At 40.8% G+C, this 25337-nt stretch overlaps 1 protein-coding gene across 2 annotated transcripts in view; it reads right to left on the bottom strand.

Moving 5' to 3' along the window:
* vps4a (vacuolar protein sorting 4 homolog A) overlaps positions 1–25337 on the bottom strand; it is a 373362-nt gene that overhangs the window by 245087 nt on the left and 102938 nt on the right. For both annotated transcript variants that reach the window (XM_077518130.1, XM_077518131.1), the window contains 2 exons: positions 22637–22793; positions 16359–16507 (listed from right to left, as the gene is read on the bottom strand). In XM_077518130.1, the coding sequence (XP_077374256.1) occupies positions 16359–16507; positions 22637–22793 (306 nt within the window). The remainder of the gene's footprint in view (positions 1–16358; positions 16508–22636; positions 22794–25337) is intronic.

The raw sequence follows: 25337 nt of genomic DNA, 5'->3' as shown, positions 1-25337 counted from the left end.
CTTAAGATGTTGATCATGCCCCACACCGAATATTGTAACTTTTCGGCAAAGGGCGTGGCCGTTACGGTGCCGCAAAATCTGATAATTTTTCGTGAGAATAAAAGCTGCTTTAACTTGACCCAGATGGTCCAATCTTCTCAAAATTTCACACATTTGATGAGAGTCCAGCCCTTAACACATCTACAAACTTAGATTTCATCTTACTGATAGCGCCACCTACTGGCAATTTTCTTTCTTACGAATTTCCTTCAACGTTTTTCTCCAAACACGTTAACTGGACCTACCTCATATTTGTTCAGAAGAGGGTTTCGGCCTTCATGATGTCACAAGACGAAGTTTGTGAGTTTTCGTGAAACGCTGTGGGCGTGGCTAAGCACTGTTCGCCAAGAAAACAACGCCGATTTTGAGGGTCTAAACATGCACAGAAACTCATGAAACTTGGCACACACATCTGGCCTGGTAAAAAGAGTAATATTTTATCATGTATTGTGCTATTTTTACAAAAATGACTCAATAGCGCCCCCTAGAAATTTTTAATTAAGCAGCCCCGCTTGTATATTTCAGCAAGATCTTTGGAAATTTTTAGGTGTATGAGGGAGCCCAAGACCTACAAAAAAAGTCTCTTGGACCCATGTGCTAAAATGAACAGGAAGCGAGCTACGAATTTTTGAATGTCTCATTTTTTACGATTTTAGCACATTTACAGGGAGCATACTTTTGCCCACTTCTCCTACACGTTTCATCCGACTGAATTCAGACTTGACCTGGACCATGTCAAGACCTGAGCCAACGACAGTGGGAAAAATCTTGACTTTTCGGAATACTATATGATGAGGGCGGAGCATCAAATTTTGTTTCGCAATGAAAAAGGATATGCTTAATAACTCCATGGTACATGCTCCAAAAAATCCCAAACTTGACATGTATGTTTATAGTCAAGGCCTGAAGCTATCTCTTTGACAACATTCAGTTATATATGCAGCGCCACCTAGCCCTTGAGTCATGGAAAAAAAATACCCACTTACGGTATTTTTACAAAAATTGTAAACACGTTTCGCAATGAAAAAGGATATGCTTTATAACTCACCGGTACATGCTCCAAAAAATCCCAAACTTGACATGTATGTTTATCGTCAAGGCCTGAAGGTATCTCTATGACAACATTCAGTTATATATGCAGCGCCACCTAGCCCTTGAGGCAGAAAAAAAATAAAATACCCCACTTACGGTATTTTTGCAAAAATTGTAAACTCATTCTCAGTGTGATAACTAAGTCATTTATGAATATTCTTTTACTTTCCACCACGCAAAATGTTCACTGGCATCAGACCTATCCAAACATATGTATTTTTTATTTAGTTTTATTTATTTTTGATAGCCTCTATGGACGTTAAAAGCAGTATCGTGAATGAAGGATATGCTTTATGACTCCCCGGTACATGCTTCAAAAAATCCCAAACTTGACATGTATATTTATAGTCAAGGCCTGAAGGTATCTCTATGATAAAATTCAGTTATAAATACAGCTCCACCTAGTCCTTGAGGCATAAAAAAAACCCAACCCCACTTAAGGTATTTTGTACAAAATTTGTGAACTCATTGTAAGTGTTATAACTAAGTCATTTATGAATATTCTTTTACTTGCCACTACTCAAGATGTTCACTGGTATCAGACCGATCCAAACATATGTACTTTTTTATTTTGTTTTATTTATTTATGATAGCCTCTATGGACAATAAAAGCAACATCGTGCAATGAGTAAGAGTGATGATGGGTATATATACTTTTGCAAAAAATACCAATCAGGTCAACTCATTCCCTAAAAATAAAAAAGGACACTGATTTTTGCAGATCTTAACAATCACCAAAACCCATTGAGCTTGACACACACATCACACCTGGCAAAAAAAATCCACATGTAAAGGTTTATCATGCCATGTTCAAAGAAATTTTGCACCTAATGTGCCAGTACCCCAATGTGCGAGTACCCCAACGTGCAAGTACCCCAACGTGCAAGAACCCCAACGTGGCCCGGGCTGCGAGGGCCCTTTATAGCTGCTCGCAGCTCTAGTTCTTCTTCTTCTTCTTCTTCTTTATTCTCCGCAAACGATCGCAATTTTGGGTACCTAAACATTCACAAAAACTCACCGAACTTTGCACACTCCTCAGGCCTGGCGAAAAATTTGATATTATGAAGTCGTCATAACAATGCGACTCTATAGCGCCCCCTAGCGTAGAAAAATAAAAACCAAGCCCGGCACGTTTGAGCTAGAGCAACGAAAATTGGCAGGCACGTGTAGCACCCCGAGATGCACAAAAAAAAAAAAAAGACTATTGGGACCATGTAGCTAAAATGTACAGGAAGTGAGCTATGAATTTTTTAATGTCCAATTTTGGCCTATTTTGGCACATTCACTGTGGTCATGCTTTGTCCCCCTTTACAAACATTTTTCATCCAATTGACTTCAAACTTGGCATTTATCATCTCAAAACCTGAGACAACAACTGGGCAAAATATCTTGCCTTTTCGAAATACTATATGACGGGGGCGGGGCCTCAAATATTGCCTTTAAAATTTCATTTGTCCAGAAAGAGCAAATACTTAATAACTCCCATGTTCAAGCTCCAAAAAATCTAAAACTTCTCAGGCAACGTAATAGTCACGGCCTGAAAACATCTATATGATAAAATTCAGTTATACATATAGCGCCACCTAGTGGTAACAATAAATGCCATACTTTACGTTTTTAGCTACTGCGCTGAGCTCGTTGAAGGTATCCAGTTGAAAATTGGTCAGAAAAGCCTTAAGATGTTGATCATGCCCCACACCGAATATTCTAAGTTTTTGACAAAGGGTGTGGCCGCTACGGTGACGCAAAGTCTGAAGATTTTTTGTGACAATAAATTCTGCATTAAGTTGATCGAGATGATCCTATCTTCTCAAAATTTCACACATTTGATGAGAGTTCAGCCCTAAAGACAACTACGAACTTATATTTCATCTTACTGATAGCGCCACCCAGTGGCAATTATTTTTCTTACGAATTTTCTTCTACGTTTTTCTCCAAACACGTTAACTGAACCTACCTCATATTTGCTCAGATGAGGGTTTCGGCCTTCATGATGTCACAAGACGAAGTTTGTGAGTTTTCGCGAATCGCTGTGGGCGTGGCTTAGCACTGTTCGACAAGAAAACAACGCCAGTTTTGAGGGTCTAAACATGCGCAGAAACTCATGAAACTTGGCACACACATCTGGCCTGGTAAAATGAGCAATATTTTATTGTTGATTGTGCTATTTTTACAAAAATGACTCAATAGCGCCCCCTAGAAATTTTTAACGAAGCAGCCCCGGTTGTACGTTTAAGCAAGATCTTTGGAAATTCTTCAGTGTATGAGGGAGCCCAAGACTTACAAAAAAAAGTCTCTTGGACCCATATGCTAAAATGAACAGGAAGTGAGCTACGAATTTTTGAATGTCCCATTTTGACGATTTTTGCACTTTTACAGGGGGCATACTTTTGCCCACTTCTCCTACACGTTTCATCCGACTGAGTTAAGACTTGACCTGGACCATGTCAAGACCTGAACCAACGACAGGGGGAAAAATCTTGACTTTTCAAAATACTATATGATGAGGGCGGGGCATCAAAATTTGTGTTTCGCACTGAAAAAGGATATTCTTGATAACTCCCCGGTACATGCTCCAAAAAATCCCAAACTTGACATGTATGTTTATAGTCAAGGCCTGAAGGTATCTCTATGACAATATTCAGTTATATATGCAGCGCCACCTAGCCCTTGAGGCATGAAAAAAAATACCCCACTTACGGTATTTTTACAAAAATTGTAAACACATTTCACAATGAAAAAGGATATGCTTGATAACTCCCCGGTACATGCTCCAAAAAATCCCAAACTTGATAGGTATGTTTATCGTCAAGGCCTGAAGGTATCTCTATGACAACATTCAGTTATATATGCAGCGCCACCGAGCCCTTGAGGCAGAAAAAAAAAATACCCCACTTACGATATTTTTACAGAAATTGTAAACTCATTCTCAGTGTGATAACTAAGTCATTTATGAATATTCTTTTACTTTCCACCACTCAAAATGTTCACTGGCATCAGATCTATCCAAACATACGTATTTTTTATGTAGTTTTATTTATTTTTGATAGCCTTTATGGACGTTAAAAGCAGTATCGTGAACGAACAATATGCTTAATAACTCCCCGGTACATGCTTCAAAAAACACCAAACTTGACATGTATATTTATAGTCAAGGCCTGAACGTATCACTATGACAAAATTCAGTTATAAATACTGCGCCACCTAGTCCTTGAGGCATAAAAAAAAAAACAGCAACCCCACTTACGGTATTTTGTACAACATTTGTGAACTCATTGTAAGTGTTATAACTAAGTCATTTATGAATGTTCTTTTACTTTCCACTACTCAAGATGTTCACTGGTATCAGACCGATCCAAACATATGTACTTTTTTTTATTTTGTTTCATTTTTTTTTTTATCGCCTCTATGGACAATCAAAGCAATGATTGTGCAATGAGTATGAGCGATGATGGCTATATATACTTTTACAAAAAAAAAAAAGTCAGGTCAACTTATTCCCTAAAAATAAAAAAAGGACGCTGGTTTTTGCAGATCTTAACAAAAACCAAAACCCATTAAGCTTGACACACACATCACACCTGGCAAAAAAAAAATTCACATGTGAAGGTTTAACATAGCATGTTCAAAGAAATTTTGCTCCTAATATTAGGGGTGGGAAACTCTGACATGAGGCCGATTCGATATGTATCTCGATACACAAGTTGCGATTCAATTGAAAAACGATTATCTTTCAGAACAGAACGGTTCGATACGGTTCGATTAAGTTTGGGAACGATACAATTTTCGATTCGGTACGATTAATTTCAATATTCAAATCTTATAGTGACATTTGTTGCTTGTAAACATTAATCTTAAAACACCACACATTTTTACAGTATCTACAAATGTGTAAAAAAAAGAACAACAACAATGTCTTCTATATTTTTATATATTGAATCAATTATTTAAATGGACCGGAACAAAGGGCTGGGCGATATGACTGAAAAATGTATCAGTTTAAATATTTATTAGTTGTTATTAACAGTTATAATAGTTTTTTGTTTGTTTTTTTTAATTCAAAATCAGGATCAGGAAAACAAAAGGCTGATAATTCAATTTGAAATATAAATATTTAACCTTTAAAAAGACACCAACACAATTAAACAGAATATGTCCACATTGTGAAGCATTTCAGAAACATAAATTTAAGACATGAAATAAACCTACCGTCCAGCCAAAAGAAATATGAAGCCACCTTATGGAAGAATAAATCTATCAAACACATTTTAACAACTTAATATATCCAAAAATATTTCCAAAAGTGCATTTCCCTTTTTATTAACAATTTTTGTTTTAAACAATTTTTGTTTTTCTTTGCCATCACATTCATTTTTGGTTAATGTAAGACATCTTTTTGGTTTTTTTAATCTGAGACACGATGATGACCATGGAATCATTACTGTTTGTTTTGTTTTTTGGACTGTCGTTCATTTTGAGTTTGATTACGTAATCGCGGGCACGTCTCAGTTCTCCTATCTGCTGCTCATGCTAGTTGTGTACATTGACAGGGAGCCACAAACTGAGAAATGAGATACTTGCAGTGTGCTTTTAGCTTAGCTGGTGTGTTGGCTGTGGGACATACCTGTGTCTTTTGAATCCATGCATTGGATCGTCACGGGAGTTATTCTTTTTGGCTCGCGCGCAGTACCAACGCCGGCCCGGGACATACAAGTGCACCGAGAGGACTTGATAGCAATGGGAAATACCAAGATGTACGGCACCGGCTTCTGCTAACTGTCTCCACTGTTGCATGTTGTCACTCGTTGTGCGCGCGCGCGCCGTGTCGCGAGCAGGGCGTTGACGGTAGGCTCCCCCCCAAGGTGCGTAACGTCTTTGCATTATGTTTACAACATCCGGGGAATGAAGCGTCTCTGAGCACTACTTTGCTAGCTCTCTGTAAACACGGAAGTAGCTTGAATAGTGCTGCTACTGAAATGGAAACAAAACAAGTAGAGCACGGTGCAGAACTCTTGCCATTGTTATGAAAACCATAAAGCCTCACTCGCAACCGATTCACAGCAACGCGATATCCGGTCCACAGCTTTACAAGCAATGTATCTAAGGATTCCCGGCGGATTTTGTATCGGTTGACAAGTCTGCTACCGATACGGCCGTTTAGCTCCCCTTAACGACCGATGGTTCGGTCGAATCGTTTTTTTGTCCCACCCCTACCTAATATGCCAGTACCCCAATGTACAAGTACCCCAACGTGCAAGTACCCCAACGTGGCCCGGGCTGCGAGGGCCCTTTATAGCTGCTTGCAGCTCTAGTTTATTTAGTTCTTTCATCCTGTATACTGAGCAGCCTTTTCTGTGTAGTTAGCAAGAAAACAGTTTCAACAAATGTGGGCCGTGGGGGTATAATTGTGTAGTTCATTTTTGTGACCTTATTCAGAAGGGATAACTTTTCAAAAGAAGTGACAATAAGGACTATTCCCAGTCAAGTTTAAAGACAAATTTCAACTATGTTGACTCATGTTACCTTTCTGAAAGTGACTGATGTACAAAAGTGTTATTTTAGCAATAAATATGCAATGCGTGTAGTAATATAAGATATCAACTACGATAACGCTTAAACATTACAGATCACGAGTGCATACAAACCTGGAAAAACAAACCGAGAGGGCGCATTTCGAAGCGTGTCATTGGACAAAAACCACAACTACGTCATGCATGTCGGAGCCCGAGCATAGCTGCCCGCTCAGTTTGCCGGAGCCGTTAACCTGCACAAAGTTACCGATCAATACAAAATGTGCAAGAGCTAGTGCCAACAAATTGTGTTTCATTTGTTGAGAAATGAAGCTGATGTTAACAAAAAATGAAGTCCTCCTTCGTTGGGGATCATTCAAATGCACGAAAACGGCCCTCGGCCCACCACCTATTTACCAAGTGCACCACTGAGCAGTATCAGAGAGCTGGGGCCTCATTTATAAAGCTTACATACGATGAAAATGAGGCCAAAACCCTACATATGAACATTTCTGCGCCAAAGGTGGTATTTATAGAAAACAAACAGAACGTGAAACTTTACGGACCGCCACGTCAAGTCTGGATCTACCGTGTGCGATCAGCACATTCTGGAGAAGTGGTGATACATCAGCTTTGTGGTGCATTTTGATTCCTCAAACGCCATGTATGCTGGATGTTGGGTCACGTTTGTTTTGCTCCAGACTTGCTCGAATGAACGTAAACATTTTAAACGCCTGTTTTCTCTCATTGATCGCCGACCACTGGTGCGTGAACGTGTATATGTGTGTGTGCGTTTTTTTGCCTGTAAAGCACTTTGAGACTTTGTGTCTGTAAAAAGCGCTATACAAATAAAGCTTACTCACTTACCTATCTTGACAAATCCTAATGCAACAAATCTATTAAATCGGCCGCTTGACATTATGCGCAAAGAGTAATTTCACCCGCCTGCCGCACAATTGCCATTAACTCTTTGACTGCCAGCCATTTTCGGAAAAGGTAACCCCATAGTGCCAGCTGATATACAGAATTTTGCCGATCTTTCAAGCTTCACAGAAAATGTTGTGTTAGGACTATGGAAACGAGGATACTACCAAATGAAAGATTGAAATCTCATCTTTCATCTAAAAAAAAAGAAAAAAAGTTTGTTTCTACCTTATTCAGATTTTCAGTAATCAACAATAGAAAACAGCTTCATTTCACCCAAATCCTCTATTTTCTTCCAAAATACGGAGAAATCAAGCTTTTTGTGAAACGATTTCATGCACTCTAGTGAATTTGGCACTTTTTTTTTTTGCATGAGTGATTCTACAAACACCTAAACTTCTATAAAACACTCTCCCAACAATAAAAAAAAAAAGAAAAAAGTGTTTTTTGATTGCAAAATAACAGTTTATTTACATTCAACAGTAGCAATCCAAAAAAACAATTTGGAAAACTCTTTACAAACTACACGTGTGCAACTGCGCATGTGTGGTGTGTGTGCGTGTTACTATTTACAATTGTGTGGATGTTTCAACTACACAATTTTTCTTTTTGTCTGGTATATTGTGGAGCAATCCCTTGCGTGCAAGGGGGATGCAGCAGGAATTGCACCACAGTTTTTGTCGGTCTGCTTCTGCATGGACTGATTTGCGTAGAGGTTGGTATGATGAACGATGTGCTGGAGAAGTTCAACTGTGATGAAGAGCTCCAGGATGTCAGCTGGCAGGTGGGAATTCAGCTCTGCTGCAGCCTCCCTTGGTCCTGGTTTTGCAGCAAAGGGGAAGATGGTTGGCTACCAGCCCACTTCATGCCAGCCAGAATCTTTGGGATCTGCAAATTTACATTTCAATATCATATATTATTTTAGAGAAGTGTGATGCAATGAGTGTGTGTGTGCGCATATGTTTACCTTTTTTTCTTGGATGTACAGTGTTCCCTCGTTTTCCGCTGGGGTTAGGTTCCAAAAAATACCCGCAATAAATGAAATCCGCGAAGTAGTTAGCTTTATGTTTTACAATTCTTATAAATGTTTTAAGGCTCTAAAATCCCCTACCACACAATTTAGACACTTTTCTCATTGAGGCATTTATATGTTCTCACATTTCTCTCTTGTTCAAACATTGATAATGTTCAAAACTTCATAAATTTTATAAAATGGGTATATTACTGCAAAAAAATATGCAAAATTGCACTTAAAAAAAGATCCGCGATACAGTGAGACCGCGAAAAGACCGCGTTATAGCGAGGGAAGACTGTATTGGTCGATGCACACTGTAAATTATTGAATAAATACGTCGTTTACCATCAAATATTTTATTAGTGCTGTGGAGAATCTTTTCTTTTTCTTTTTACCTTTGTTCTGCTCACTGTGAGAAGGGTCACTTTGGGCCCTATTAGTAGGAGCTGAAAGAAACATATACAATTACAATACTACAGTATTGAAAGACTTTTTATTGTTGCGGTGTATTGAAAACTTTTATTATTATTATTTTTTTTTACACCTTTCTTTGTCGTAGAACCAGCGGACGGACGTTGCTGTGAGCGCGATCTATAAAATATACATTCACGTTTGTATAGGTAATAGATGTTCTAGTGTATATCAGCACATTTACACACGCTGCTAGCAGATCGCCCGAAAAGTTAGGAAAGTAATCTTTCTAACAATCTCTTAGTATGTTAGCGCTTACCTTCACGTTCTTTGGAGGACGAAAGACTGTCCAAGACTGTCTTGCATCGGCCAGGAATACTCATTATAGTAACCCGATCGGCTTGATACTTGGAGCACAGCTGCCCAAGGTTTTCCTCCACCCGTTTCCATTAAAAAACATAGATAACGTCAAATTACGTTTTTGGCGGCATACCCTAGGTTTATACTAAACGTCATATGACGTTTTTGGCGGCCAAAGAGTTAAACGCTAAATAAAACTATATTGACACAACAATAAGGATAAAAATTATTAGCTCGTAAAATAGTCTGGTACAAGCATCTTTTCTATGGAGATAGGGTTTTGTCATGCAAATAAATTCAAGAAAGAAAAGCATCATAAACGTTCACAATGCGATCCACGTGGCCTTGATTCTGGATCAAGATCCATAAGCAAGACATTGGGAATATTAACAATGATAAAAGGGCGGCCTATTGATCGCTTAAATTTTGAGACTGTAGGTGCTTTTCCACCGCTGGAACTTTTGGAGAACTTTTCAGTTTACCTTGGTAAAATTCAGTTTGCGCATTTTTCCACCAACAACAATTATCAGGGTAATTAAATTCGCCAGGGGGCATCCAAGTACTATCTCAGCAGCAGGATCTTGCTGAGCCAGGCAGGAACTTTGAGGGGGTGGGCTGTAATGACCAAGGCTGATTGGTTGATAAAATTTGGGGATGTGTTGATTTTACATGGGATGAGCCCATCAAACTCATACGTCATGAAACTCATTTGAATTAATTACCAGGAACTCAAAGACACTGTGGAAACACAATTAAGCAACTCATTTAATACATTCGTCAGTCTGAGTAAAGACAATAAAAGTGGTCAAATTATTTTATTTATGTGACCTTTATATCAGAACAAATAATAATAACAACAACAACAACAACAATAATAATAATAATAATAATAATAATAATAATCAAACTCATTTGAATTAATTACCAAGAACTCCAAGACAATGTGGAAACACAATGATAAATTTAAACAAAAATAAACTTTTACAACCAGGAACTCCCTTTACCCAGAACTCAAAGATCCTGGGCTTGTTAGTGGAAAAGTAGCTCATGTAATACCTTCGTAAGTCTGAGTAAAGACAATAAAAGTGGTCAAATTATTTTCTTTATGCGACCTTTCTATCAGACCAAATAATAAGAATAAGAATAAGAAGTGTAAGGGAAATCGGTCCAATTAATTATTAAATCAATAATTGTTAATTCTTAAATTGATAATCAATTGGCTCATTAATTGAAGGAGACTCAAACTTAATATTTAAATTAAGTTGAGCTTGCCTGCGGAGCACCACATCTCTTTTTGATAATTTTATCAGGATAACAGATGAGAACCTCGTTGAATCAGTCATTAAAATGAAGGTTGTGCCCTTACTACAATTTTGTGAGTTCTTTGTTCAGCTTAGAGGTCACTATAAATTGATGAAACACACACACAGTAAACCAGGGGTTGAGTTTTGTGCACGTTTATTCTCTAACCTAGGTGGGATAATCTACTTAGAATTTAAAGAAGCAAAACTAACTACTATGATAGGAAATGAAACGAGAACTAAAATAATAAAAATAATCAAAGGAGAAGAAAAGAAGAAAAGAGAAACGGTCTTAACCAAGGTGATGGATTTCTTAAATCAAACCAACATGGGACCCACAATCAACCTAGTTTGCACCAATTTGTACTAGGGCAAAGGCCTGCAAAGTTGCACTTACAGATGGGGTTGGTCTGAGAAGCAGGACCCTGGATGGAGACTCGCCAAGCCCGTTTGAAGAAGGGATGAAGAAGGTTCAGTTCAGAAGAGGAGCAGAATTCGTCCGGCTGGCCAGTTGAGCTTCACGGGGTCAACCTGCTGGCTGGGAAGGGGCCCTCTTGGTGGAGGCCTCAGGGTGCTTGGGAAAAGCACCATCCGTTGAGCCTTTGCAGGGACTAAAAGCAGCGTGTTTCGCTGCGCCTGTCGCTACACGCGATGGCTTCTGTGCGTTGCCGTGTGCTGGAGGTTAAGCTAGCTGGGCTAGCCCTTTCTCTGGCAGCCACGCCGATGGAGACCAGGAAAGAGCCAAGAGGAGCCAAGGAGCAGTGAAGAGAGCGGGAGCCAAAGAGCAGCGAAGAAGAGAGAGAGCAGCAAGCAGGGAGCGTGCTTTTAAATTGGGAGGGCGGCGGCCTCCACACCAGGGGGCCGGTGAGACCAAAGTGGAAAGTTACCAGCTTAGAGAGGGTTTTGGTAGAGACTAATCAGATTGAATCTGGATCCCATGTTTGTTGAAATTCTAAGGTCAGAATTCAATCAATGCAACACGTACAATTGAATACCTCAAATGAAATGTTACCTAGCTTACATTGTTAAAACGTGCATACACATGAAAGTTTAGTGGAGAATCTGCCACTGCAATGGAACATTTTCATGACATTTCATGGAGTCAACATTTCATAATTCATTGTTCTGTTGCAAAATAAGAAAGTCAAGTTTCTAAGAAGGCTTTTACTGTTCTGACGTGTGTGTGTGCCAGTCAGAACATGTGTGGCTGTTTGTGGGGGATGTTCTTGTCCTCCCCACCCCCACGGTGGCCTGTCCAGGCCATAGGAGTGGAATTCCTTTGGAACTGAGGTTGCAAAAAGTTACAACCGGCCGATAATTGTAGAAGTAGAAGTAGAAGTAGAAGTAGAAGTAGAAGAAGTAGAAGAAGTAGAAGAAGTAGAAGAAGAAGAAGAAGAAGAAGAAGAAGAAGAAGAAGAAGAAGAAGAAGAAGAAGAAGAAGAAGAAAAAGAAAAAGAAAAAGAAAAAGAAAAAGAATAAGAATAAGAATAATAATTATTATTATTTATTTTTATTATTACCATAATTGCTGGACTATAAGGCGTGCCTGATTATAAGCCGCACCCACTACATTTCTAAAGGAAAAAGCATTTTGTCCATACATAAGCCGCACTTGACTATAAGCCGCATGTGCCCACATTGAAAATTAGATATTTAAAAAGAAAGACGGTACCATGTAAGTGAGGACCAGTGACCACTTTCATTATTGTAAGCAGAAGCTCTCGTTTACCCACTTTCAAACTCGCAGAATGCAGGCAAGTCATTCTTCCCCATGTCATGTACAGTCACAGTGTCACGGCAAAATTAAATCACCATGTAGCAACAAACTAGAAAGCACTACTAAAACCAATACAACAACTAGACCACTAACTAGCAGAATAATTATCACAGAACTTGCATTTTAAAACACCCTTTCAATCGCCAGTGCCACAAAGCATGATGGGAGCGCCTCCAAGTTCCCAGCGACGCTACACATGGTAGCATGCCATTAGCAGTATGCTAAAACATTCACTAGCGCATGCTAGCACTAGTTTTTAAAAAGGCAGAGCGCAATAACAATGTACTCACGACGCTGAAATCAGAGAATTTGAACAATTGTAAATTAAACAATGGCTTGATTATTATAATTGTTGTGAATAAATTAATGTTGACACCAAGACTTGAGGCTTACTTGCGATTGTATATAACAACCATAGTGTATCTATTTTTATCTAGAGTCTGTCATAAAGAATAGTGCTGATTTGACTTCACTGCAATAATAACTGTTTGAGGTTCAGACAGTTCTATTTCATCCCTCTCGACCGCCAGTAAGCGGTGCTTAAAAGCACGGGTTCCCAACCCCCCGCAGGCCGGTCAAAGCACTGGTCTGCTTCTACTGCCCCGGCCCATCAAAGTGAAGGGCATCAGCTGCCTTCATGTTTGTTAGCCGGTAAATTGTTTGCCATACAAACTGTTAGCTTAGGACGGCACAAACGACCACATGCATGTTTGTTTGATTGCTTTGTGGTTTCGTTTTGTTCTATTTGTAAAGTGGCTAAATGCGAGGCTAGCGACCGCCTCCATCTCCCACATGGGGTCTGCCGCTCTTCACACGAAATCTGCCGGTCTCCACGCGACTTCTGCTGCTCTCCATGCGCGGCACTTTGTATTGGTCCGTTGATGATGAGGCTAGGTGCAGCCTCCTCTCATGCACGATGTCTACCGCACTCCATGCGCGGATCTTCGTCTTGTTCCACTGGGGAAGCGGCCAAGTGCAGCCTCCTCTCCCACATGAAGAAGTCTACCGTTCTCCAAGCGCGAAGTCTGTCGTCTTCCAAGCGACTTCTGTTGCTCTCCATGCGCGGAGCTTTGTTTTGTTCCATTGGTGACGAGGCTGGTTGCCGCCTCCTCTCCCACACGAAGTCGGCCGCTCTCTACATGAAGTCTACAGTCTCCATGCGGAGATATTCGCAGATCTGCTTCTCCTGCGGCCCTTAGCCTTCGGAGTGTCAAAGGAATGTTCGGGCTGATTATCACTTTTCCGTGCGGTTTTGCCACTTGGTGGCGACTGTGAGGGTGAAGCAAACTTCATTGGAGTGATCAAACCCCGTCTGCTTGTACAGGGACGTTGTGGCCGCCGGTTGCCCTCCCAGGCTGGCGATGTCGTCGAGGTTGCCGTCTCCATTGGAATCTCAGGAACTTGTGTCCAGGAATCTGAGGACGTGGGTGCTGCACCTTCGGAGGTGGACTGTGTTTTCCACTTCCCAGGGCTTCTCCTCCTGAGCGGGTTTTCAGCTGGAGTGGGTTTGGGCCGGGCTGTTTTGTGCTTTCCAACGTTTAAGGTTGGACCCCTCTGCTGTTTTGCAGTCTCCTCCTGGGTGTGGCCTCTCTCAGCTGGACTACTCATCAGTCTTGTTGGATCTCGGAATCTCATGTTTTTGTGACGGACTTTTGTGCCTGCTGGTACAATTTGTGTGTTGGTCATCGGCTCCCGACAGATTCGCCCCATCTGTGGGGTCTCATACGTTACCTCAGGGTGTTACCCTTCTACATGCTTATTACGTCAGACATGTTGCATACGATCGATGGGGAATGGTTCACTGTCATCGAGGTGATGCACGTTTACTTCTTCTTCCCGATTGCTACTCAGCACAACAGGCTCTCCGCTTTTCCCACGGGGGCCGTCACTGGCGGGTCCGGGTGCTCCCTTTTGGATTGTCATTCTCTCCCACCATGTGTCGTGAACGCGACCATTGCTCGGGATGTCATTGGATGCCACATCCTTGGATGCTCGGCCAGTCTCACAGAGGGGGACGTTGTTCTACACTTCGTCTCTCTCCTCTGGGTGAACAGGAGGCGACCTTCCGTTCTCCTTCTGCTACGACGGGGCACGCTAATGTCCCTGACGGCGTTTATTCCGCTGGTCCTGCTGTCACTGCAGCCACTTGCAAGGGTGACCGTTTCGTCTCCACCCACTGCTGAGTTGTCAACGGCGCCTCAGAGAGTCTGGTGGCTTCATGGTTGCTCCGTATGCCACATCAATCATCAGGATTGTACGTCATCAGCCATGTTGATACGGCGGGAGGTGGTGAGCGACATTTGGAGTCGCTTCGGCAGGGTGACTGTTGCTCTCTCGGCATCCGAGGAGTCCACTCACTGTCTCCTCTGGTTTTCTTTGCGGGAGCGGCCTCTCCCCCTCATTAATCTGACCTTTCTGAGGGTGCTTCTGGAGAATCACACAATGCTGTTGGTGGGCCCCTTTTTTGAATAGCCCGGTTTGTGGTTCACCCTCCTCCGCAGTCTCTGCTCCTCCGACCCGGAGTCTCCACCCGGTTGACTGGTTCGGTGGATTGGCATCGCGATCCCTGTCGACTCCACCTGTGTGTGTGTGTTGGGCTGATGAGGGTCGTGACCGTTGCTGACAATGTGCTCATCTTCTTTCAGGCATACGATCCTTAACGACTTGGAACTTTCTATTCGGTTGCAGTGTGCTAACTGGTGGAAATTGCTTTCAGAGTGGTGTCCCGGGTGGATCTCGTAATGTACCCACTTTCGGCAGTTGGGAATTCCGTCGATCTGTTTTACCTAAGAGGTGCGCCTCTTCTACACTCAAGGTTTTTGTGGTGGCCATTTTGGTCTGCCATGTTGCTATGGATGGCAGCTCTGTGGGATGCCATAGCCTTGTGGCCTCCGTCCTCAGAGAGGCCCTTCGGCTTTTTTCCGTGAACCTGCCTCGTGTCCCACGCTTGGTCCTGATGCGTGACGCTGGTTCCTTTTCGTGCCGTGGAAGTGAAACTTCTTAGGTTGTCTTGTGAAGCGGCGTTTCGGCGGGAGATCTCATCAGCTACTCTGATGGGAAAGCTCCTCACTCCTCGTTTATTGGCCCCGCATGACTTCGTCGGCACCCCGTTGGGGCAGGGGTTGTCAAGTGGCCGAAGGTCAATTGAATTTTTCTCCCCAGTGCTTTGTTGTCCTGTGTGGACGTGCCACTTATCTTTGGAGACTAGGGTGTGTTCCGTAACACCACCTAACTCGTCTTGTGATGACCTGCGAAAGGTGCAACTGTTTCCAAGCTACCACTCTACGTCAAGATGTACCCTTGAGGGGTGGCGGTGCAGCTGCTTGCTGGTCTTCACCTTGCACGTTTTAGCTGTCTCTGGCTGAGGCTCTCGGTCCTTTGGGGGTCCCTCAGGGAGGATTGTTGGACCATGACCATGGGCTTTGAATGAAGTTTGTACGGCCGCTTCCTGGTCGCCACCTTGCAAGCTCTCCGGATTCATCACCTTGGCTATCACCTTTCCTCGTCCACTGGATGTGGTTCTCGGTCCTTCGGAGGCCCCTCTGTGAGGTTTGGTTTCCAGGGTCCTCGTGACGTCGCTGGTATTCGGCGTTCCGTGCTTTTAAGCACCGCCAACTGGCGGTCGAGAGGGACGAAATAGAACTAAAGTTACGAATGTAGCTACGGTTCTATGAGTCCCAAACGACCGCCAGCATTGCTTGTCACTTAGAGCCCTCGTGTGTTTTGCGCGAGAAGGTTCTGAGAGACTGTGTTCCGGTTCCCGTCCCGTTTTATACATGAGGATGATGTCATCCGGAACTATGGTGTACATGTCCCTTTTGTGGGATTATTACTCAAGTGACGCATGTGCATGGGGGATTTCCATGCTTTTAAGGACGTTCGGGACTCATAGTACCGTAGTTACATTCGTAACCTTCGCTTGTGCTCACCCTGCATCTGGACCAGGAACTCTGTCTTAATGCGGCGGGCAGCTTCACTCTCGTTCTCATTCCTGGAGCCGCACAGAGAGTCCACCTCATCTATGAATATGATGGAGGGTTTGTGCTGGCGGGCCAGATCAAACAGGTTCTTGACAAGTCTTTAAAAAAAAAAAAAGAAAAGACAAAGATAGTTAAAATACCTATTTAGGAAGACAACAGCAATAAAACAGTGTGGTTGTGTAAGCGGAACATAGGAGAGTTTTCATCAAAACTATACAATGTTTCAACTTCAAAGACGAATGTGTGTAACTTACATGTATCGTAAATTGGTCTCGTTTTGGTAAGAGAAATTAAAAGCACGAATCGAATGAATGGATAAGTCTCTCGCTCACCTGTTGGGCCACGACGTCTGTTTAATCAATTTGGAGAGGGAGAGGAAAGCAAATGACAAACTTCAGTAATCAATCTTAAAGTGAAGGAGCTACACTTTGAATTATTAATCCTTCATCTAATCAAACAACTAACGAAATTCTATCAAACACACAGTTCATACTGGACTTCGTACAAAAAGGAAAGTTTTATTTACTATTACAGTGGCCCCTCTATTTCACGGTTCACTTATTTCCGATTCAGTTTATCGCAGGTTTTTATTTTTGTCCATTATGCTGCTAATTTTGTCCTTGTAATATTTGACAGCTCTTTCTTTCCTTCAACACTATTACATTTTTTAAACAAATTATAGAATATTTGGTAAATTAAGAAACGCGTTAAAGCTCCCATAATATGCCACTTTTCCACATATTAAAATAGTTGTCGAATGAGTAAAAGACATGTCTGTGACCTGCATTTGTAAGTAAGTAAGTAAGTAAGCTATATTTGTATAGCGCTTTACACCAGACACAAAGTCACAAAGCGCTTTACTGGGTTAGAAACCGTATACCCACATATATACGTTCACACACCAGTGGTTGGCTGCTGCTACGCAGGGCTCTCCCAGGTCCACTGGGAGCAAATCTGGGTTAAGTGTCTTCAACATGTCACCAGAAGTGAGGATTCACAACCGGATGGGAGACGACCACTCTACCAATGAGCCTTAACGGCCCTTAAATATTGTGAACATATCTCAACTCAACTTTATTTATAAAGGACTATAAAACAGCTATTGCTGCATACAAAGTGCTGTACATTAGGGCTGGGTATTGCCGCCAACCTCACGATACGATACGTATCACGATACAGGGGTCACGATACGATATGTACCGCGATACTTACTATCCCAATACTTGATCTTCAAGGCGATATGTATCCCAATATTTCACATTCATTTACTTGCATTTTATAATAACAGTCATATGTATACCTAAAGGATATGTTTATGCTGGATGACAAAAATGTTTTTGTTAGTAGCTCTTCTGGTTTACCACCAAGCGGCATGCCTGGTCTAAATGTGCACGCACTGCGGAGCAAGGAGCAGTTTTCACAGACACACCGGGAAAATTTATTAATAGGCATGAGCCACGAGCATGAGCAAAAATATCAAAGTGTTAAAATTACAGCTCTAAAATGTGCTTATTTTAAATATTTGGGGAAATAAAAAAAGCATTTTTTTTTCATGTAACACATTCTATTTTGTTTTTTAAACAAAATATAGGAAAACTGGTACATTAAGACACGTGCCACGTTAAGTTTATAAGTGAATAAATGATGATATTCATCCTCTGCTTTCATTTTTCTTAGCAAGACAGTGTCCAATCACTGGTGAGCTATTTTTGCATTAATTGAAGGCAATTAACTTGAAAGACGCTGCTGGTTTTTATTTTTTAGGTACATGCAATCTGCAAAAGCAAACATTAACTACCTATTTAAAGTTAACGAGCAATATCGATTCTGACGCCTGCGTATCGATACGTGTATTGTAATGAGGCCCGCAACGATATATTGCCGGATCGATTTTTGGAGCACACCCCTACTGTACATAGAATAGAAATCAGTCTTGCAGTGGAGACAAGTGAAAGGAAATAACACAAAATAAAATTAATTACCGGTAGGGGTGTTAAAAAAAATCGATTCGGCGATATATCGCGATACTACATCGCGCGATTCTCGAATCGATTCAATAATCGGCAGAATCGATTTTTTTTTTTTTTTAGGATTCACACCTTGAGCATGGAAGAATGTTATATGAACGGAACATTAAGCCTTAATATTTTATTTTAATGCTGTTCAAACATGAAACAGATTACAACCTCTATAAGACTGAAATTTCAGATAAATAAATACATGTTCATATAAATCTTACACTCTACAAGCTTGCTGATTAGCATTTTCTAAATTTGAATGAAAAAAATCGCAACAATCGACTTAAATAATAAATAATAAATAAATAAATAATAAATTCGTATCGGGATTAATCGGTATCGAATCGAATCGTGACCTGTGAATCGTGATACGAATCGAATCGTCAGGTACTAGGCAATTCACACCCCTAATTACCGGTATAATAAATATAAATAGGTAAGTATACAAGCAAAGAAAATTAGTCAAAATTGACTTTGGATGTAATATTTTTGCTGTCCCTAAATCCTAAATCAGGGGAAAAAAAATAAAAAATAAATAAATAAATAAATCACTGTTCAGAGCAGCCTGTTTTAGGGCGTGTCACTTTTATGTAATGACCTGAAACTTGGCCATGCCTAGGCCACAACCTCCTTCTCTTGAAGGGCCTGTGTCTTTGGCTCTGGTAGCCATTTGCTAATAGTGTGGACTCTGGTTGGCGAGGTGGCGCAGGCAACGTCTGATCACTTCCCACCCGGGAGACCGCGATAGTGTGTTAGAGTGATTGTGTGTGTGCTTTACAAATAAAGAAGGGAAAAAAAAGTGCTGATGCTGTTAATGCCAAGCGACTTGACTATACCTAGAAGAAGCGGTGTGGTGCAACCGTACCAGTTTGAGCCATACAGACATGTTTTTTTACACATTTGAGAACTATTTTCATGTGAAAAGTGGCAGGACGTTTTACTGTTAAAAAAAAAAAAAAAAAAAAAGTAGCATAACATTACTACAGAGACTATGATGTAGTGTACATTTGCGGTTGTTTAAGCAGTGGTTATTTTGCCGTAACCGGCAACTCTCCTGGATGCGCGAACATTATTTTACCATGAATGTCTCTGGTCATTCAGAGGAGCGACACATTCTGGCGTTGAATGGCATGATTGCTTGTTAAACAATTACAAGCAGTTATGAATAACACAAGCGTGCATATTTAGGCCGCTGCACGGTCGCAACGTGCATACAGTCTCGTTGAGAGCCACCAGTTTGCTCAGCGGCCGGTTAGTATCACAAAGTCACGTCAACTAGGTGGCGAATTGCCGGTCACGGCAAAATAACCACCGCAGATTGTTTATCTTGGCCAAACAACACGCGACCACTTCAGTATTATCTAACCAACGTCTGTCTATTTTTTTGTTGTTGCCGTTCCCTTTTATGCCGAACAGCTTGTGTAATGTCCTCCTTACGTCTTTTGCCTGTGAATATTCCAGGTTGCGTTTCCTCGTAACTTTAACGGTAACAGTATTCCTGCACAATTGGAATGAACACGACGACGTATGATGTTATGGATTATGTCATCACATCACTACTGTGTCAATTTTGTGTTATTTAAAATAAAAAAATTAAAAAAATACACCGGCAATATGGTAGAAGTAACGACATGGCATACTCCTAATTGAAATGATCGTAAGGAAGGCTAAAAAGGAAATTAAAATAAAATGCTAAAAACTTAACATCTTCCACGTTTGCAGTCGCGTCACACATCTTTGGGACTGATATGGCATTAAAATCATGCCAAAACCCTCTAACCACACAAAACGTGATCTACGCACACAACGCGTGAGCTACGCACACAAAATGTGATCTACGCACACAAAATGCCATCTATGCATACAAAATGCCATCTATGCATACAAAACGTGATTTTATGCATACAAAATGTCATTCACAAACTAATGTATTTTGTTTTACACACACAAAGAAGCATATCTTCAATTACAAAAAAATATCTTTCAGGTATACAACAAAAAACTTTCATGGACAAAAAAATATCTTCTAAGTGCAAAAAAAAAAACCTTTGCGTACGTAAAAGCAATTCTACAACTACGGATAATATTCTGCCAAGCAGTTTTACGTGCTGAAACCCCAAGATCCGCACACACAATGCCAGTAAACTTTACAGCAGGATGCATTGTGGTCAATGACGTTTTGCGTGTGTAAATCATGTTTTGTGTGCGTAGATCATGTTTTGTGTGTGTAAATCACGTTTTGTGCACAAAGATCATGTTTTGTGCACGTAGATCACGTTTTGTGCGCGTAGATCACGTTTTTTGAGTTTATGGGGTTTTGGCACTGTTTTAACTCCATAGACGGATCCATTCTTTATTTGTGCCTTGCGTAGCTTTATCGCACCTCTGGGTATGTATTCTCACAACATGTGTGTGTGATTATTCAGTATTTGAAGGAAAAACACTCCCGAAGTCGATGCTAACTTCCCGTTAGCATTTGAATGTGATCCTCCCTTCGCTTTTAGCAATAGTGTTTGGCCAGCAATGTTTTAAAAATGAAGCATGTTTTGTATTTAAATTTACAATGGATGTCATTCATTTACAGTTAACTCCAACTGAGGTGTCATTAAACAGTAAAGGCCTTGACTATAAACATAAATGTCAAGTTAGGGATTTTTTGAAGCATGTACCGGGGAGTTATTAAGCATATCCTTTTTCATTGCGAAACACCAAATTTGATGCTCCGCCCTGATCATATAGTACTTCGAAAAGTCAAGATTTTTCCCCTTGTCGTTGGGTCAGGTCTCGACATCTGGGTCACGTTTGAAGCAAATTAGATGAAACATGTAGGAGAAGTGGGCAAAAGTATTACCCCTGTAAATGTGCAAAAATCAACAAAAATGGGACATTCAAAAATTCGTAGCTCACTTCCTGTTCATTTTAGCATATGGGTCTGAGACTTTTTTTTTTTATAGGTCTTGGGAGCTCCCTCATACACCTAAATATTTTCAGAGATCTTTTATTTTTAGGTGAGCTGCCCTGATTGGGATTTTTTGTAAAATATATATACACATCATCGCTCGGTGTACTCATTGCACAATGTTGCTTTTATTGTCTATAGAAGCTATCAAAAATAAATAAAACAAAATAAAAAAAAAAGTACATATGTTTGGATCGGTCTGATGCCAGTGAACATTTTGAGTGGTGGAAAGTTAAAAAAAATTCATAAATGACTTAGTTAAATACCGTATGGTATTTTTTTTATGCCTCAAGGGCTAGGTGGCGCTGTATTTAAAACTGAATGTTGTTGTTGAGATACTTTCATGCCTTGACTGTAACTACACATGTCAAGTTTGGGATTTTTTGGAGCATGTACCAGGGCGTTATTAAGCATATCCTTCATTCACGATATTGCGATTATTGTCTACAGAGGCTATCAAAAATAGATAAAACAAAGTAAAAAAAGTACATATGTTTGGATCAGTCTGATGCCGGTGAACATTTTGAGTGGTGGAAAGTAAAATAATATTCATAAATGACTTGGTTATCACACTTAAAATGAGTTTACAAATTTTGTACAAAATACCGTATGTGGGGTATTTTTTTTTTATGCCTCAAAGGCTAGGTGGCGCTGTATTTATAACTGAATGTTGTCATAGAGATATCTTTAGGCCTTGACTATAAACATACATGTCAAGTTTGGGATTTTTTTTGGAGCATGTACCGGGGAGTTAAGCATATCCTTTTCCACTGCAAAACACAATATATATATCATATAGTATTCCAAAAAGTGAAGAATTTTTTCCCCTGTCATTGGCTCAGGTCTTGACATGGTCTGGGTCAAGTTTGAAGCAAATTAGATGAAACGTGTAGGAGAAGTGGGCAAATTTACATTTTGTAAATGTGCAAAAATGGACAAAAATGGGAGATTCAAAAATTCGTAGCTCACTTCCTATTCATTTTAGCATATGGGTCCAAGAGACTTTTTTTGTAGGTCTTGGGCTCTTTCATACACCTAAAAATTTCCATAGATCTTGCTTAAACGTACAAGCGGGGCTGCTTCGTTCAAAATTTCTAGGGGGTGCTATTGAGTCATTTTTGTAAAAATAGCACAATCAACGATCAAATATTGCTCATTTTGCCAGGCCAGATATGTGTGCCAAGTTTCATGTGTTTCTGTGCCAGTTAAGGCCCTCAAAATTGGCATTGTTTTCTTGGCAGTAAACATACTTCTCACTCTCTCCCAGCCACTTAGACATGAGGTCTGATGAGGAGACAGAGAAGAAAGTGGAGTTGTTGGCCTCCGTCGCCACAGCTTTGGCCAGATATGATTTCCCTGTTCCTGGTGGACCAAACAGCAAGATGCCCCTCCATGGCGTCCGCTTGCCTAAGAATGCACACATCTTGATGTTAATATATAGGATAAATACACACGTGGCAAACTTGTTAGTACTGGGCTATTAATGGAGGGGGGAAAAAAAAGCTCCAAAAAACAAAGTGGTCCCAAAAAAAAAAAAACTTGAATGGGACAAAAGTACATAATTTGATCTTGACCTTGCTTGAATAGTGGTTCAATATAATTATTTAAAAAGAAGAGAAAATAACGCTCATGAAACAGGTCTGAACAAAAACTGATGGTCCTCCTAGAGAAGACTAGAGCTGTCACAATTGAATCATTTTAAAATCTGTTTTATATATATATATATATATATATATATATATATATATATATATATATATATATATATATATATATATATATACACACACACATACTAGGGCTGTCAAAGTTAAAGCGTTAATAGATTAATTAATCACAGAAAAATTTTGCATTAATCACGTATTAATCGCATGATTTGTTTTTTTTTGTTTGAGCACACTTGACCGTATATACATACATATATATATATATATATATATATATATATATATATATATATATATATATATATATTATATACGTATATATACATATATGTACGTATATATACATATATATACGTATATATACATATATATACGTATATATACATATATATACGTATATATATATATACATATATATATGTATATATACGTATATATATATATATACATATATATATATATATATATATATATACATATATATATATATATATATATATATATATATATATATATATATATATATATATATATATATATATATATATATATACATATATATACATACACATATATATATATATATATATATATACATATATATATATATACTTCATTTATAGAGCGCTTTTCCACCTCTAAGCGCTTTACATTTTGACTACCGATTCACCTACTGATGACTCAGCATCAGGAGCAATTGGGGGTTCAGTATCTTGCTCGAGGATACTTCGTCGTGGTCACAATGGCCTGGGATCGAACCCACAACCTCTGGGTTGGGAGACGACCACCATACCACTGCGCCACGCCGCCCCCAGTGTTACAGTGTTCCCTCGTTTTCCGCTGGGGTTAGCTTCCAAAAAATACCCGCAACAAATGAAATCCGCGAAGTAGTTAGCTTTATGTTTTACAATTCTTATGTTTTAAGGCTCTAAAATCCCCTACCACACAATTTAGACACTTTTCTCATTGAGGCATTTACATGTTCTCACATTTCTCTCTTGTTCAAACATTGATAATGTTCAAAACTTCATAAATTTTATAAAATGGGTATATTACTGCAAAAAAATATGCAAAATTGCACTTAAAAAAAAATCCGCGATACAGTGAGACCGCGAAAAGTGAACCGCGTTATAGCGAGGGAAGACTGTATTAGACTTCTGTGCTCGTCACGGATTGTCCATAACGAACACCATGTTCAGGCATAAGGGTGTCCATATGTGCACTTGGCACCAGGACACCCTAGGCCGCAGTTCGATGATCGACTTTATAGTCGTGTCATCGGATTTGCGGCCGCATGTTTTGGACACTCGGGTGAAGAGAGGGGCAGAGCTGTCAACTGATCACCACCTGGTGGTGTGTTGGCTCCGTTGGTGGGGGAAGATGCCGGTCCGACCTGGCAGACCCAAACGTATTGTGAGAGTCTGCTGGGAAAGTCTAGCGGAATCTCCTGTCAGAAAGAGTTTCAACACCCACCTCCGGCAGAGCTTCTCCCTTGCCTCGGGGGAGTCGGGGGACATTGAGTCCGAATGGGCCATGTTCCGCGCCTTCATTGTTGAGGCGGCCGATCGGAGCTGTGGCCGTAAGGTGGTCGGTGCCTGTCGCGGCGGCAATCCACGAACCTGCTGGTGGACACCAGCGGTAAGGGATGCCGTCAAGCTGAAGAAGGAGTCCTATCGGGCCTTTTTGACCTGTGGGACTCCGGAGGCAGCTGACAGGTACCGGCTGGCCAAGCGGAACGCGGCTTCGATGGTTGCTGAGGCAAAAACTCGGACATGGGAGGAGTTCGGTGAGGCCATGGAGAACGACTTCCAGACGGCTTCGAGGAAATTCTGGTCCACCATCCGGCGTCTCAGGAGAGGAAAGCAGTGCACCATTAACACTGTGTACAGTGGGGATGGGGTGCTGCTGACCTCGACTCGGGACGTCGTGAATCGTTGGGGGGACTACTTCAAAGACCTCCTCAATTCGACCGTCACATCTTCCTTTGAGGAAGCAGAGTCTGGGGACTCTGAGGTGGGCTCTCCTATCTCTGGGGTCGAAGTCACTGAGGTGGTTGGAAAGCTCCTCGATGGCAGGGCCCCGGGGGTGGATGAGATCCGCCCGGAGTTCCTAAAGACTCGGGATGTTGTGGGGCTATCGTGGTTGACACGCCTCTACAACATCGCGTGGACATCGGGGACAGTGCCTCTGGATTGGCAGACCGGGGTGGTGGTCCCCCTTTTTAAGAAGGGGGACCGCCGGAGGGTGTGTTCCAACTACAGAGGGATCACACTCCTCAGCCTCC

The sequence above is a fragment of the Festucalex cinctus genome, chromosome 3 (assembly GCF_051991245.1).
Source record: "Festucalex cinctus isolate MCC-2025b chromosome 3, RoL_Fcin_1.0, whole genome shotgun sequence".
In the NCBI taxonomy this organism is placed as follows: Eukaryota; Metazoa; Chordata; class Actinopteri; order Syngnathiformes; family Syngnathidae; genus Festucalex; species Festucalex cinctus.
Note: the sequence above shows the minus strand (reverse complement) of the source record. Positions and strands in the feature narration are given on the sequence as shown.